We start from the raw sequence: 17379 nt of genomic DNA, 5'->3' as shown, positions 1-17379 counted from the left end.
GTGACTGTCACGTAATATGAGATTTGTATATGATGTGGCTGCAATAATTGTTTTTATATGCTCTATATTTATACAATGTAACAAGAACTAGACTTTTCCTTGGTCACATCTAGGACTGTGGACAGCCCCAGTGAGGTGTGAAATCTCTCTTGCCCTGGGCTGGACAGACTGATAGGGTCTCTATTATCCTCATATAATCTGACTCCAGCTTCAATCACCACTTAATAGCAACTTAATATGTTTATTGTAACAATAATACAAAATACACCGGATACCAGAGTCTGCTCCCACTGTATAATAATAATAATAATGTTATTACACATAATAAATACCCGCTGCCAGGCACAGCAATGTCTGCTCAGTGCTCCGTCCAGCTCAGCGGTCACCCGGAAGTAGTTATCGGAGGAAAGCTCATCAGACCAAGTGGAACGCACAGACCGGAAGTTGGTGTGTAACATCTTCCGGGTTAGAGGAGGTAGTGACTGGCAGGGGGTAAGTACATACATAGATAAATATTAATAATAATAATGATAAATACATAACACACATACAAAGTAACATACATACATTAATTAGCAGGTTCTAAGACAAACATTATGAGATTATTAACCTCAGTATGTCCACCTCCTAGCCTCAGTATGACCCACCTCCTAGCCTCTGTATGTCCCACCTCCTAGCCTCAGTATGACCACCTCCTAGCCTCAGTATGTCCCACCTCCTAGCCTCAGTATGTCCACCTCCTAGCCTCAGTATGTCCACCTCCTAGCCTCAGTATGTCCACCTCCTAGCCTCAGTATGACCCACCTCCTAGCCTCTGTATGTCCCACCTCCTAGCCTCAGTATGACCACCTCCTAGCCTCAGTATGTCCCACCTCCTAGCCTCAGTATGTCCACCTCCTAGCCTCAGTATGTCCACCTCCTAGCCTCAGTATGTCCACCTCCTAGTCTCAGTATGTCCACCTCCTAGCCTCAGTATGTCCACCTCCTAGCCTCAGTATGTCCACCTCCTAGCCTCAGTATGTCCACCTCCTAGCCTCTGTATGTCCCACCTCCTAGCCTCAGTATGTCCACCTCCTAGCCTCAGTATGTCCACCTCCTAGCCTCAGTATGTCCACCTCCTAGCCTCAGTATGTCCACCTCCTAGCCTCTGTATGCTGCCTCATAACCTCAGTATGTCCCACCTCCTAGCCTCTGTATGTCCACCTCCTAGCCTCAGTATGTCCCACCTCCTAGCCTCAGTATGTCCCACCTCCTAGCCTCAGTATGACCCACCTCCTAGCCTCAGTATGTCCCACCTCCTAACCTCAGTATGTCCAGCTCCTAGCCTCAGTATGTCCCACCTCCTAACCTCAGTATGTCCACCTCCTAGCCTCAGTATGTCCCACCTCCTAACCTCAGTATGTCCACCTCCTAGCCTCAGTATGACCCACCTCCTAGCCTCAGTATGTCCCACCTCCTAGCCTCAGTATGTCCCACCTCCTAGCCTCTGTATGTCCACCTCCTAGCCTCAGTATGACCCACCTCCTAGCCTCAGTATGTCCAGCTCCTAGCCTCAGTATGTCCCACCTCCTAGCCTCAGTATGTCCCACCTCCTAGCCTCAGTATGTCCCACCTCCTAGCCTCAGTATGTCCACCTCCTAGCCTCAGTATGTCCCACCTCCTAGCCTCAGTATGTCCACCTCCTAGCCTCAGTATGTCCCACCTCCTAGCCTCAGTATGATCCACCTCCTAGCCTCAGTATGTCCACCTCCTAGTCTCAGTATGTCCCACATCCTAGCCTCAGTATGTCCACCTCCTAGCCTCAGTATGTCCCACCTCCTAGCCTCAGTATGTCCACCTCCTAGCCTCAGTATGTCCCACCTCCTAGCCTCAGTATGTCCAGCTCCTAGCCTCAGTATGTCCCACCTCCTAGCCTCAGTATGTCCACCTCCTAGCCTCAGTATGTCCCACCTCCTAGCCTCAGTATGTCCACCTCCTAGCCTCAGTATGTCCCACCTCCTAGCCTCAGTATGTCCACCTCCTAGCCTCAGTATGTCCACCTCCTAGCCTCAGTATGTCCACCTCCTAGTCTCAGTATGTCCACCTCCTAGCCTCAGTATGTCCCACCTCCTAGTCTCAGTATGTCCTACCTCCTAGCCTCAGTATGTCCCACCTCCTAGTCTCAGTATGTCCACCTCCTAGCCTCAGTATGTCCCACCTCCTAGCCCCAGTATGTCCCACCTCCTAGCCACAGTATGTCCACCTCCTAGCCTCAGTATGTCCCACCTCCTAGTCTCAGTATGTCCCACCTCCTAGCCTCAGTATGTCCACCTCCTAGCCTCAGTATGTCCACCTCCTAACCTCAGCATGTCCCACCTCCTAGCCCCAGTATGTCCCACCTCCTAGCCCCAGTATGTCCCACCTCCTAGCCTCAGTATGTCCACCTCCTAGCCTCAGTATGTCCCCTTCCTAGCCTCAGTATGTCCCACCTCCTAGCCTCAGTATGACCCACCTCCTAGCCTCAGTATGCCCACCTCCTAGCCTCAGTATGTCCCACCTCCTAGCCTCAGTATGTCCCACCTCCTAGCCTCAGTATGTCCCACCTCCTAACCTCAGTATGTCCACCTCCTAGCCTCAGTATGTCCAGCTCCTAGCCTCAGTATGTCCCACCTCCTAGCCTCAGTATGTCCACCTCCTAGCCTCAGTATGTCCCACCTCCTAGCCTCAGTATGTCCACCTCCTAGCCTCAGTATGTCCACCTCCTAGCCTCAGTATGTCCACCTCCTAGCCTCAGTATGTCCACCTCCTAGCCTCAGTATGTCCCACCTCCTAGCCTCAGTATGTCCACCTCCTAGCCTTAGTATGTCCCACCTCCTAACCTCAGTATGTCCCACCTCCTAGCCTCAGTATGTCCACCTCCTAGCCTCAGTATGTCCACCTCCTAGCCTCAGTATGTCCACCTCCTAGCCTCAGTATGACCCACCTCCTAGCCTCAGTATGACCCACCTCCTAGCCTCAGTATGACCCACCTCCTAGCCTCAGTATGACCCACCTCCTTTCCTCAGTATGACCCACCTCCTATCCTCAGTATGACCACCTCCTAGCCTCAGTATGTCCACCTCCTATCCTCAGTATGTCCACCTCCTATCCTCAGTATGTCCATCTCCTTTCCTCAGTATGTCCCACCTCCTATACTCAGTATGACGACCTCCTATCCTCAGTATGACCACCTCCTAGCCTCAGTATGTCCCACCTCCTAACCTCAGTATGTCCCACCTCCTAACCTCAGTATGTCCCACCTCCTAACCTCAGTATGTCCAGATCCAAAAAAACAAAAAAAAATACAGTATGTACAGTTGATAAACATAAATCCAAATTGCAGTTAAATATAATCTATAATTATATCTTCAATATTTCATGGCAGCCATTACAATGGGTAGGTTTCCTTTATTATTTGTATTATTATTATTGTAGATTTGTAAGGCGCCACAGTGCTCCGTAGTGCAATACATTAGGGAAAACAGTACATACATAAAATAGGGACATATAAGGTAGACAAAATAAATGCAGACATGAAAACAAAGGGTAGGGAGAGCTCTGTTCATGAAAGAGCAGGGAGGATAGGGTAAGCTTTAACAGAGAGATGGGTTTTCAGAGAGCGTCTAAAGATTTGAAGGCTGTGGGAAAGGCTCATTGGGCGTGGTAGGGAATTCCATAAGTGGGGACCAGCACAGGAGAAGACTTGTAGGCAAAAGTGAAAGGTAGTTGCCAGAGACGAGAAAAGGGCAGGGATAGATCTAAGAGATCAGGAAGGTGAGTATTTTGATATGAGATTTGAGATGTATGCAGGGGTAGTGTTGTTGAGGGCTTTGTAGGTAAGGGTGTGTCATTTGAATCGGATTGCATAGAACACAGGGAGCAAGTGTAGGGATTTGCAAAGTGGTGCAGCAGATGTGGAGCGGTGAGAGAGGAAGATCAGTCTTGAAGCAGCATTTAGGATGGATTGAAGTATGGATATATGGGTGTCAGGAATGACAGATAGCAGGAGGTTGCAATAGTCAAGACGGGAGATGATGAGAGAATGGATAAGAGTTTTGTTAGCATGTTGGGTAAGAAAGGGCGTATTCTGGCAATGTTTCTAAGGTGGAGTCGGCAGGACTGGGAGAGAGTCTAGATGTAGGGAATAAAACAGGTGGAGTAAAGTGCGACATCAAGACAGCGAGCTTGGGAGACTTGTGGTGTTATAAACAGTGATGGAGATTTGAGGGGAGGTGGTGACTCTGGGAGGAGGGAAGGTAAGTTCTGTTTTAGACATATTGAGCTTTAGGTAGCATTGAGATATCCATATGGAGATGACAGACAGTTGGTTACACAAGATAGTACAGAAGGGGAGAGTTCAGGGGAAGAGATATAGATACAGGAGAGACGGCTTGAAGAGGTGAGCATGCAGTGGGGGAGAGGGAGCGGAGAAGTTGGGAGTTGTGGCTGGATCACTTATAAAGAAATTATTGTATAAATATGTTTCAATTATTAGCACAGTGCCCCAATTTATATCATGGCAAATGTACTGATTTTGATACTGTGTTATCTTTGTGTATTAGAAATGTACTGATGCAGTAGCCATGGTAGAGGAAATGTGTTTTTGTAAGAAAGGAGTTAAATTTATTTAATTCTTTTCCTCTGGGAAGTGACAAGCACCTACTTTGGCCTGAAAGCCCGCAGGAAGTCGTTACCTGATAGCAGGAAGCCTAACAATATAGACAGCAAATTTGAGGAAATCAGGTTGTTGTGAAAGTTAAATTGTGTTAGATGCAAGATTAGATTATATCCTGATGTGAAATATCTGATGTAATATCTCAGTCTTTGCGGAGCCATCTAGGTTCAGGGGGGCGGTGTTACCCCCTGCTAAAATGTGTGTCAGAATGTGTATATAAGGAGCACTGTTTTACCATGTAATGTATCATTCTCCATCTGACTTCTGGATGATCTCCAGTACCACAAACTGGTGTGTAAAAGTCCTTGTCAGGACTCTTGAGCAATAGACCATCACTGCTTGAAGATTCTGCCTGCGACTATTACCTGCTGTATCCTGTGACAAACAGATAAGATCTTACACTTTAATCCATTCCCCGGCTGTCCTGTGTTGGACCCAGTGTCTGTGTTAACGCTCTGCCCGCCACCCAGCAGCCCTGATCCATAGAAAGCAGTCAGGAGGCACCAGCCAGCCTACATCAAAGAGCCATTACAGCAGCTATACCAACTACCCCAGTGGTAAGTGGTTCTGGGTGCCGTAAAGGAGCCCAGTAGTGGCAGCCGAATTCTTCTACAACTATTGCGCAACTGGCATTCGCAGACGGCGAGTGTCTGGTGGCAAGGTGGCACCAGTAGGAGTGGTCAGTAATGGTTGGTTACTGACGGTGAGAGGGAAACCAAGATAAACTGTACATGAAGAACATCCCTCCATTCCTCCTTCCCCCCTACAGACCAGGGGGCGATGAAAGCCCATCCAGTCACAGAAAGGAATAGGGTTGTAGGATGAGTGCAGAGACAACTTTAGTTCCTGGAGAGAATGATTTGAGGGTGCATTGGGGATTGTAGGTGGAGGGTGTGGAATCTGCCATGAGGAAATCACTTTCCAGTTTAGTTAGAGACAGGTTTATAAATAAAATCCCCGAGGCAGTATATTAGACAGCTCCGGTCTGTATGTATTTTCCTGTCTGTAGTATAGGTAGATCAGGTAGTGTTTGTTATTTTTCTGTAGTCTAGGGGCTTACCTTCCATGCACCATCCATGGTGTAAGCCGAGGACTGGGCTGGCTACCCATGATGCACCAGTCTAATACGCCTGGGAGTAGATGTGGTTAGATGATTCAAGGTTTGTACCAGTTCATGGACCTTGGCGGCTATGACTATTCTATCACTGATATATCCACAAAATGTTGGCCTTTACAGCTTTTTCTGTATTTTTAGTTGTAAGTCATATAATTGGTGGTTGGTTTTCACTTTCCTGGACTTTTTTAAATGTGTATAGCAGACAAGAAAGGCTTTATATACACATAGACTTAAATCCCTGTCCTACCTGTAGCTGTTTCCTATATGCACTGTCTAGTAAGTGCTGTATATTCTCCACTTTCCTGTATATAGCAAACAGTTACATATAGGATAGGGATTGTATTTATAGGATACAATGTCCTTACTAATTTTGCATAATTAACCTCCAAAAAATTCCAAATACGTGGAGCTTCATTTAACTTGTTATTCATTTCTCTATCAATACAGAGAATGACACATTAGTGAAGAAGAGACCTGGTGAGTGTCGGAAGGATTGAGCAGGACCCAGAACCCCATCACTGTGCCTCCACCTCACTCACTGATACATGAGACAGACAATGACCAGAAGATCCTGGAACTGACCAACAAGATCATTCAGCTGCTGACTGGAGAGGTGACTGCTGGGAATGGGACATTATACAGTAACACCAGGGGATGTGTCTGGGTGATGACCATTGTGTGTGTCAGGTTCCTATAAGGTGGATGATGTCACTGTCTATCTCTCCATGCAGGAGGGGGAGTATTTAGAAGGACACAAGGGTCTGTACAAGGACGTGATGATGGAGAATCACCAGCCCCTCACATCACTGGGTAAGAGGAGACACAATCGCGTGGTTGGTGTAATGTCATCAATATTACAGCTCTCCCACATGGTTCCATATCTTCTCCTTTTTTCACTTATCTGGATATATAATGAAATAAAGCATTTCTGTCCTCTCTCCTAAACAAGTAAATGTATTCCCACCCCCAGACTCAATTTGATTTACTATGTATGGTATGAAACCCTTATATGTGATGTATTTGGGATTTCCGCAGTTGATGCCTTGCTGGGTTGTATTAGAAAGTGGGAACAAGTTTTTTGGTGAGACTTTTTTTTTAAATAAACAATGGTGTGAGATGTCCTTAGTAATACACAATGCCTCCGTCAGTAGTAAGGTGGAGGAGGCCGGGTACAAGCTTCTATCCAGATGGTTCTGTATTTCTGTGTTACTGCACATAGTGTTTCCCTCTGTCCTGTCACACTGCTGGAGATGTGGAGGCCACAGAAATACATTGTTCTATGTCTTTTCAGAATGTCCGAAAATCAAACACTGTTGGTAGACAGTTATCCTCTCATATAAAGATCTTACTGGTGTTGACATTTCCCATTGATCCAGCCTGTTTGTGGCAGTATTACAATAACATTAAGATTGGAACATATAAGAGATGCTCCTTATATACTTAGTAAGGAGTAATTTCTGCTTTCCCTATCAAGTTATGTGCTGCTGAGGTTCATGTACACATATCACCAGATAATCACTAAAATACAATGTATTCAGTCACTGTGTGTCTCCTATAGATGGATCCAGTAACAGAAATACCCCAGAGAGTTGTCCCCGTCCTCTTTATTCACAGGATTGTACAGAGGAGAATCACAGTGTCCTACAGGAGTATCAGGTAGATGGGATTTAGAGTCTCACTAAATACTTATATATATATATATATATAATCTGTAGAGAAACTATGTGTGTCTTATACACAGATATTCTACTATCTCAATTAAAGAACACCTACATTATTAACCTGCTATTTTATTGTTTTGTATGTATTTAGGGTGCTGAACTGACTGATACTAAGGTAGAAGAAGAGACGTATGTGAGGGGTGATCAGCAGTGTAAGGAGGAGGAAATCCCTACAGATATCAGCACAGGTCAGTAATAAACACTTATTGTCATTAATTGCAAAGCTACACCCCACTTCTGGTACCAAATGTTACAGGATGGACATTAACTCTTATGTTCTGGTGTGAGATTACAATGATTGACAGACAACAATTGTAAAAATGATAAAACAAATGTGTATTACAAAAGGTACATATAAAAGCAAAGATATTAAGCTGTGTGTTTTCTATTCTATTTGCCAGCCATCTCTATCTACAACATAATGTAAAATTTGTATGCTCAATTCCAAATCTCACGAAAATTAAAATCCTAATCGCAAGATTTTAACATTACTCATCCAGCTTCTCCAATTTCTATTATGTGTCCTCCTCTTTTTACTTAATTTGGTCTAGGCACTCAGTGAAATACTTGGGAACACAGATATAGTGACCTTTCCCAACTTTATACTGTAAACCGGTAGTGGTCATATTTCCGGCAGTGGATCTGTAACATCTGTTTGAACTTTGTTTAGGAACAGTAACAATAAAAATATTTTGGGGGGAAAAAAAATACCTAATAAAATGAATTTCAGGTTAGCAAAAACATAAATCTTCTTTTCTCCCAGCTTGATAAACCCAAATAATCCAACGGAACATTACGAGTTTCCCACGACCTAAGCTCTGACAGCATGGTAAACCCCCAGGTTATAAACAGACCTAACGGCTGCCATGCTTTCATCATCCGGCGGGAGCTCTTGCAGTCAGGAGCTAGTATGCGTCGTCTGAATTGTTTTTTTATGTTTCCAACCATGTTCCGTTGGGTCTATGAAGCTGGAAAAAAATAAGATTTTTTTGCCACCCTGGAATTGATTTTATTAGGTGTTTTTTATACATGCCTCTTTATATACTTAATAAATTGAGTCATTCATGCTTTCCATATCAAGCTATGGATTGCTTAGGTTAAGGGACACACATCATCTGATCATCACATACAATGTATTTAGTCACTGTGTGTCTAATACAGATGGATCCAGTAACAGAAATAACCCAGAGAGATGTCCTCGTCCTCTTTATTCACAGGATTGTACAGAGGAGAATCACAGTGTCCCACAGGAGTATCAGGTAGATGGGATTTATTGTTTCACCAAATGCAAAAATATTAAAGTGACTGTTGATTATATGACCTGTAGAGAAGCTTTGTGTTCTATTACACTGATATTCTACTGTTTAATTTTAAATAATCAGACCTTAAAAAAGTGTTATTTTATTGTTTTGTGGGTTATTTAGGGTGAAGATCTGACTGATATTAAGGTAGAAGTTATAGAGGGGGAAGAAGAGACGTATGTGAGGGGTGATCAGCAGTGTAAGGAGGAGGAAATCCCTACAGATATCAGCACAGGTCAGTAATAACCACTTATTGCAGAAAAGAGTCACATATTCTCCTTGTTCAGTCACTACAACAATCTCTTATTCTACACCCTCCTCTGTCAGTACAAACTAATGAGGAAATATTATCTGCCAGTGGAGGAGTCAGGAGCTATTAGCCCATATTAGACTCCATCTCTCCTCCTCACATCATATCATTGTGCTACCAGCCCAGAGATCTGACCAGTCTCCTCCCCGCACTCTCTGGTGATTCTCATACATCAGGAGCCATCAGCCCCTATTAGACTCCATCTCTCCTCCTCACATCATATCATTGTGCTACCAGCCCAGAGATCTGACCAGTCTCCTCCCCGCACTCTCTGGTGATTCTCATACATCAGGAGCCATCAGCCCCTATTAGACTCCTGCTCTCCTCCTCACATCATATCATTGTGCTCCCAGCCAAGAGATCTGACCAGTCTCCTCCCCACACTCTCTGGTGAATCTCATACATCAGGAGCCATCAGCCCCTATTAGACTCCTGCTCTCCTCCTTACATCATATCATTGTACTACCAGCACAGAGATCTGACCAGTCTCCTCCCCACACTCTCTGGTGAATCTCATACATCAGGAGCCATCAGCCCCTATTAGACTCCTGCTCTCCTCCTCACATCATATCATTGTGCTACCAGTCCAGAGATCTGACCAGTCTCCTCCTCACACTCTCTGGTGATTCTCATACATCAGGAGCCATCAGCCCCTATTAGACTCCATCTCTCCTCCTCACATCATATCATTGTGCTACCAGCCCAGAGATCTGACCAGTCTCCTCCCCGCACTCTCTGGTGATTCTCATACATCAGGAGCCATCAGCCCCTATTAGACTCCTGCTCTCCTCCTCACATCATATCATTGTGCTCCCAGCCAAGAGATCTGACCAGTCTCCTCCCCACACTCTCTGGTGATTCTCATACATCAGGAGCCATCAGCCCCTATTAGACTCCTGCTCTCCTCCTCACATCATATCATTGTGTTACCAGCCCAGAGATCTGACCAGTCTCCTCCTCACACTCTCTGGTGATTCTCATACATCAGGAGCCATCAGCCCCTATTAGACTCCTGCTCTCCTCCTCACATCATATCATTGTGCTACCAGCCCAGATATCTGACCAGTCTCCTTCTCACACTCTGGTGATTCTCATACATCAGGAGCCATCAGCCCCTATTAGACTCCTGCTCTCCTCCTTACATCATATCATTGTGCTACTAGCCCAGAGATCTGACCTGTCTCCTCCCCACACTCTCTGGTGATTCTCATACATCAGGAGCCATCAGCCCCTATTAGACTCCTGCTCTCCTCCTCACATCATATCATTGTGCTACTAGCCCAGAGATCTGACCAGTCTCCTCCCCACACTCTCTGGTGATTCTCATACATCAGGAGCCATCAGCCCCTATTAGACTCCTGCTCTCCTCCTCCCATATCATTGTGCTACCAGCCCAGAGATCTGACCAGTCTCCTCCCCACACTCTCTGGTGATTCTCATACATCAGGAGCCATCAGCCCCTATTAGTCTCCTGCTCTCCTCCTCACATCATATCATTGTGCTACCAGCCTAGAGATCTGACCAGTCTCCTCCTTACACTCTCTGGTGATTCTCATACAACAGGAGCCATCAGCCCCTATTAGACTCCTGCTTTCCTCCTCACATCATATCATTGTGCTACCAGCCCAGAGATCTGACCAGTCTCCTCCCCATACTCTCTGGTGATTCTCTTACATCAGGAGCCATCAGTCCCTATTAGACTTCTGCTCTCCTCCTCACATCATTTCATTGTGCTACCAGCCCAGAGATCTGACCAGTCTCTTCCCCACACTCTCTGGTAATTCTCATACATCAGGAGCCATCAGCCCCTATTAGACTCCTGCTCTCCTCCTCACATCATATCATTGTGCTACCAGCCCAGAGATCTGACCAGTCTCCTCCCCATACTCTCTGGTGATTCTCATACAACAGGAGCCATCAGCCCCTATTAGACTCCATCTCTCCTCCTCACATATCATTGTGCTACCAGCCCAGAGATCTGACCAGTCTCCTCCTCACACTCTCTGGTGATTCTCATACAACAGGAGCCATCAGCCCCTATTAGACTCCTGCTCCCCTCCTCACATCATATCATTGTGCTACCAGTCCAGAGATCTGACCAGTCTCCTCCCCACACTCTCTGGTGATTCTCATACATCAGCCATCAGCCCCTATTAGACTCCTGCTCTCCTCCTCACATCATATCATTGTGCTACCAGCCCAGAGATCTGACCAGTCTCCTCCCCACACTCTGGTGATTCTCATACATCAGGAGCCATCAGCCCCTATTAGACTCCTGCTCTCCTCCTCACATCATATCATTGTGCTACCAGCCCAGAGATCTGACCAGTCTCCTCCTCACACTCTCTCGTGATTCTCATACATCAGGAGCCATCAGCCCCTATTAGACTCCTGCTCTCCTCCTTACATCATATCATTGTACTACCAGCCCAGAGATCTGACCAGTCTCCTCCCCACACTCTCTGGTGAATCTCATACATCAGGAGCCATCAGCCCCTATTAGACTCCTGCTCTCCTCCTTACATCATATCATTGTACTACCAGCACAGAGATCTGACCAGTCTCCTCCCCACACTGTCTGGTGATTCTCATACATCAGTATAATTAACGTCACAATAAGGGACATATAGAGATTGCTTTACTGGTTTCTTTTGCCACCTGTGTGTCCACATGGAGAAGTTTGAGTGGTGTAAATGCATGGATAGGACGTGCTGGTAATTTAACCTATGCCTTATCTGTGAGAGCAGTGTCTGGATAAGCATTGTTGTTAGACAAGGTCACTGGCTAATGAGGCAAGCTGTCCTCTGATGCTGGTTGGGCATTGTGTATACTTGGGAATGTTACTCACTAACGTCTGTATTTTGGATGGAGTTGTTCATTGTGACTCTGCAATTCATGTGGCTGGATCTATGAAATGTGCTTGGTAATGTGGTTGTTTAATATTTTATCCAAATTTTCTTTCTGTACAACAAAAGAGTCTTATTTGTTGTTTGTTCATTTGCAATTGGAATGATTATTACATTATACATTATGATGTTCTTGGTTGCAAATTGGAATCAGAAAATTAAACATCTTGAACTAACTAATAGTATAATAGTTACTAATCATATTATAAAATATTAATAATATTTGTTACTCAATGTAAATTGATTTTATTTCAAGCAGATGGATGCAAAAGCAGCAATACCTCAAAGGGATACCTCATTTTTTCTCCAGGTTTTGAAACAGAAGATAATAACAGCATTCGAGATTCTGGAGGAGAAAACCCCATTATCCTAAATATACACCCTGTACGTAACAATGCAGTTATATCATCTGATACCTCTAATCATGAGGAATGGTCGCTTGATAACTCAGATATTTCTATGCCTAGTACAGCTCACAGAGGTGCTAAAATATTTTCGTGTTCTGAATGTGGGAAATGTTTTACGTATAAATCCGGTCTTGTTACTCATCAGAGATTTCACATAAGTGAGAAAACATTTCCATGTTCTGAGTGTGGAAAACATTTTACAGCTAAATCCAGCCTTGTTACACATCAGAGAATCCACACAGGTGAGAAACCATTTCCATGTTCTGAGTGTGGGAAGTGTTTTACACAGAAATCGCATCTTCTTATACATCAGATAACTCACACTGGTGCAAAGCCATTTCCATGTTCTGAGTGTGGGAAATGTTTTACACAGAAACCAGATCTTGTTAAACACCAGAGAGTTCATACCGGTGAGAAGCCATTTGCATGTTCTGAGTGTGGAAAATGCTTTCCCGATAACATACATCTTGTTAGACATCAGAGAACACATACAGGTGAAAAGCCATTTCCATGTTCTGAGTGTGGGAAATGTTTTACATATAAATCAGGTCTTGTGGCTCATCAGAGAATTCACACAGGTGAAAAACCATTTTCATGTTCTATGTGTGGCAAGTGTTTTACAGTTAAATCCAATTTTGTTAAACATCAGAGAAGTCACACAGGTGAAAACCCATTTCCATGTTCTGATTGTGGGAAATGTTTTACACATAAATCTGATCTTGTTAAACATCAGAGAATTCACACTGGTGAGAAACCGTTTTCATGTTCTGAGTGTGGAAAATGTTTTACCCAGAAATCACATCTAATTGGACATCAGAGAATTCACACAGGTGCTAAACCATTTTCATGTTCTAAGTGTGGGAAATGTTTTACAGAGAAATCACATCTTTTTAAACACCAGAGAACTCACACAGGTGAGAAGCCCTTTACATGTTCTAAGTGTGGGAAATGTTTTACATTTAAATACAGTCTTGTTACACATCAGAGAGTTCACACAGTTGAGAAACCATTTCCATGCTCTGATTGTGGGAAATGCTTTTCAGATAACACACATCTTATTATACACCAGAGAATTCACAAAGGTGATAAAAAAATTCCATGTTCTGAGTGTGGGAAATGTTTTACATGGAAATCAGATCTTGTAAGACATCAGAGAATTCACACTGGTGAGAAGCCATTTTCTTGTTCTGAATGTGACAAACGTTTTACACAAAGACCATCTCTCTTTAAACACCAGATAATACATACAAGAGAAAAGCAATTTCCATGAGCTGGCATGAAACGGGTTGCAGCTATACTTTAATTATTGTAAAATATGTGTATTTTTATAAATGTAGATGGTAAGAATAGGCATAAATACATTTACAGAATATATACTCAAAGGTATATTGACATCCCTGAGTTATAGAGGAAAATTCAAAACTCCAGTCAGATTCTTTGTTATACTTTACCATCCAGAGACATAATTGCAACGTGAGTCATCAACACAAGACTGAAACAGATCGTTTGTGTGCGGAACATATTGTAGTTTCCTTATTCTGTTACATACGGTAATAACAGGACACGTTAGTGGTACTAAGTATATATAATCTTAGCAATGGGATGGACATATAATGTGGGGAATGGGGCACTATTACATTATGTTTGTTCATTCTTATTGAAGGTGTGACATGGTTTCTATAATTAACTCTGTAATCTGTTACTGTCTCAAACCTGCAAGAATGTTTACCCACAGTGCAAATGCATTTATGTGATGCTATGTGGGTACTTTTGTACAATCGCACCTGACTATGAGAACATCGACAGTTTCCCCGACATGGACAGCGCAAACTTGTAATTGGCAGCAGACTGGTAATCCCGACTGTTTCAGAAACACACCTCCAACAGCCACGACGAATGAAGACACATATTGACCTCACTTTGATGGCCGATACTATTATTTCTGCAGTTAAGGGGGTCGTGCAAGGAGGCGCAGGCTGTACAATGTAGAAAGCTTGGTAAAAAAACATTGTACTGCCAGCGCTTCCTTGTTTTCGATGTTCTCGTAGTTGCGGTAATGACTATCACCGCATCAGAGACATAAGTGAGATTTGAATGTGTAGTATTTTTGCAGAAAACAAAGAACAATTTCCATGGTTAGGCAGGATTTTAAATCCACTCTTTTCTCCAAGCACATTTGCATTTTAGCACGCAATACAAAGTGTGTATGCAAAACTAGGCCAATAGATATGGCATACCTCCCAACATTTAGAATCCCAAATGTGGGACAAAATAAGGCACGCTCTGTTAAAATGAAATGCTACATACAAATGGGCAAATTTACAGTAAACTCCGCCCACTTTCCTGTTACATCCCACCCCTTTTGCAGTCCACGAATCAGGATGTCCCTTTAAAATCAGGACCATTGGTAGTTATGAAGTTGGGACAATTTTGTATGAATACTTTGTGTATATCTTCTGTTTAGTAAATTACCCCCATTGGATCCAGTAGTTTTCAGGTTGGGTTTTCTTGGCAAAACCTTACTGATAAATGGATTCCTCATTTGTACAGCGCTGCGGAATTAGTGGTGCTATATAAATAAATGATGATGATGATCTTCTTTCCGAAATCTGATGTCTTGTACCTTCTAGGTAGCACAAACCCCTCTCACCTACTACTTCTTCATGTGATAAGTAGATTCGGTAACAAAGTCACTGATATGTCCTTCACCTTCCATGGTGGCAATACCACAATTTCTGGCTGCGCCAGGAGTTGGGAGATTATTTGGCAGTGCTGCATCGCTGCAAAGACAAAAACAATGACATTGTGCGAAGGGTAATTATACTGCTAAATACTTACAAAAGTACTAGTTCAAAGAGTGTGGTAAAAGGCCACAGAACAACCATCGTACTGAATTGTGGGACAATTATTAGACATGTAACACACAGCTTAGTGTGTTTGTTACACTTTTTACCATACTTTGTACTTGTCTTTTTGTACAATTTGAATCGTCTCAGTGGTGCAAATATTTTCTTTCATTTGGCCCAGGCGTGGAATCACTTTGCAATTTAGCCCCTCACACTTTGCTGTGGGGCAGAGGGTGTAACGGGCACCCAAATTTCCACCACAGAAGATGTGTTGTACATTGCCGCAGGATTCTAAAGATTAGAGCTAGGGTGAATAAAGAACAGATGCAGGGTCGGTACTATGTTATCAGCACTCGGCTAGCCGTGCCTGAATGCAGACAGCTGTGTCATTCTACATTTATAAAAAAAAAAGCGTAATTGTGCACATCTGAGCACCGAACGACAGGACCACAAGGAGAATGTCCGTGTTCTTGTCCTCCTGACCCTTCACCTTTCTTTACACTACCAAAGAGCGTCCATCTCCTGGTGCTTGCGGTTGGCTACACTTTGAGAGGTGACATCTACTGGGAGCTGCAATGGAGACACTAATTCCGCTTTCCTCCTGATAAACCTGTCCTTCGTTCCGAAGTGTGAAAGCCTTTCATGATTGGATATTCAATAGATGTATGTAGGAATTATCCTGTGTATTTTAGGGATCTGCATTCTCCTAAAAAGAAATGGTTATTTTTTTTATTGAACTTTTTACAGCCCCTCTGGACTCCTGGGTTCTGTTTCGACAGGTTGATTTATATGAGACTTTGTATTTATTGGCAATGACTGTTGCTCTACGAATAAAAATAAAAACATGTTCTTGTCTAACATTCATCCCCCCCCCCAGCCCTCTTATTACATATAACTTTGGTGATAAAGATTTGCCCTCAAATTGTTTTGCTGTTTTAAAAATTAAATATATTAAACACAGTTTGTGTTGTTATTGTTAATTATAATATAATAACTTACATTTGGTTGGTAGAAGTCCCTTTGAAAGTACATATTATGTGTGTACTGAATCACAGCGGTGTATTCATATCATGCAGCTTTTGACATAACATGGCTGACACACACTACAGGTTTTTCAGCTGATTATCAGGCCAATCACTGAATAAACCACTGTTCGGCCCAATATCGCATTATTGTGTACGCTCTAACGATGAACGATTATCATTCCAAAGCACATCGCATCGTTTGATTTGATTTTATAAACGGACTAAAGATGTCGTTCAACGATGTTGTTCCAATTCTGCAGTGTGTACGCACTCGCAATCAGAATCTCCATAGAGTTAACAGAGTCCCCATCTTTTCAGCCGATGGTTATGGCAGATAAAGAGCACAGATCTGAAAGTGAATCTTTTACAACGTGTATAGTGTGTACACATGGATCGGCTGCTGATCGGGACTTTCAGTCGTTGGTAAAGTCGTTAATGTTATGACATCAGGAGAAATTGTCTGTAGTGTGCACCCAGCCTTAAATGTTTCACATTCTGTCAGTTTGTACTGTGAAGCCCCTTCCACACTCGGGAGGTGCCTCAGGGTCATGGGGGGGAGCAGTAACTAATGGAGATCTATATTGGATCCCACTTGGATCTCCAATTTTAGAGTGAGATTACAATAATGAATTAGGATAATCTTATATAACTGATCACAAATTAACAGTTTATTTAAATAACTGGATGTTACAGGACGGATGTACTACTTGGATACTAAACAAGTGCAGACTGAATACAAGATGCATGATAGGACCATATTATACTAAAGAAGGAATGCTAGGATGTCTATTCATCATGGATGATTATAATGTTTACAGACTCCATTTGTTGGAAAATGCCAGGATGCTCCATCTCTAAACATGTTAGTTGGTGTGAAACACTTCTGTATATGTAACAATCTTACTGCATCGGTTTGGCAGGAGCCTCATGTTACATTACAATGTGCCGTTAACGTTTAGATGCTCAGATTGGTTAGATGTTGGTATAGTTGTTCCCTCTACAAGCTTATCTACACATAGAATTGGCTGAGCTGGAATACTCTGTGCTGCGGTT

At 43.4% G+C, this 17379-nt stretch overlaps 4 protein-coding genes across 16 annotated transcripts in view; 3 read left to right on the top strand and 1 right to left on the bottom strand.

The window, feature by feature from the left end:
* Positions 1-17379, bottom strand: part of LOC142160072 (uncharacterized) — a 1559230-nt gene that overhangs the window by 1284677 nt on the left and 257174 nt on the right. The gene's annotated exons all lie outside the window — the stretch shown is intronic.
* Positions 423-17379, top strand: part of LOC142160110 (uncharacterized) — a 178302-nt gene continuing 161345 nt past the window's right edge. The window contains exons 1-3 of the mRNA XM_075215071.1: positions 423-492; positions 6258-6423; positions 6542-6620. Of these exons, the coding sequence (XP_075071172.1) occupies positions 6587-6620 (34 nt within the window). The 5' untranslated portion in view covers positions 423-492; positions 6258-6423; positions 6542-6586. The remainder of the gene's footprint in view (positions 493-6257; positions 6424-6541; positions 6621-17379) is intronic.
* The window catches only part of LOC142160076 (phosphatidylinositol 4,5-bisphosphate 3-kinase catalytic subunit delta isoform-like), an 85382-nt gene continuing 76700 nt past the window's right edge, over positions 8698-17379 (top strand). The window contains exons 1-3 of one of the 3 annotated variants that reach the window (XM_075214988.1): positions 8698-8790; positions 8956-9067; positions 12359-12432. The gene's annotated coding sequence lies outside the window, so the exon portion shown is untranslated. Of the gene's footprint in view, positions 8791-8955; positions 9068-12304; positions 12433-17379 lie in introns of all 3 variants that reach the window. The other 2 variants (XM_075214986.1, XM_075214985.1) reach the window with 2 other exon arrangements.
* Positions 12423-16228, top strand: LOC142160127 (uncharacterized). The gene has a single exon (XM_075215094.1). The coding sequence runs from the start codon at positions 12508-12510 to the stop codon at positions 13723-13725; it is 1218 nt and encodes a 405-aa protein (XP_075071195.1). The 5' UTR covers positions 12423-12507; the 3' UTR covers positions 13726-16228.

Source organism: Mixophyes fleayi, chromosome 6 (assembly GCF_038048845.1).
Source record: "Mixophyes fleayi isolate aMixFle1 chromosome 6, aMixFle1.hap1, whole genome shotgun sequence".
Taxonomy (NCBI): domain Eukaryota; kingdom Metazoa; phylum Chordata; class Amphibia; order Anura; family Limnodynastidae; genus Mixophyes; species Mixophyes fleayi.
Note: the sequence above shows the minus strand (reverse complement) of the source record. Positions and strands in the feature narration are given on the sequence as shown.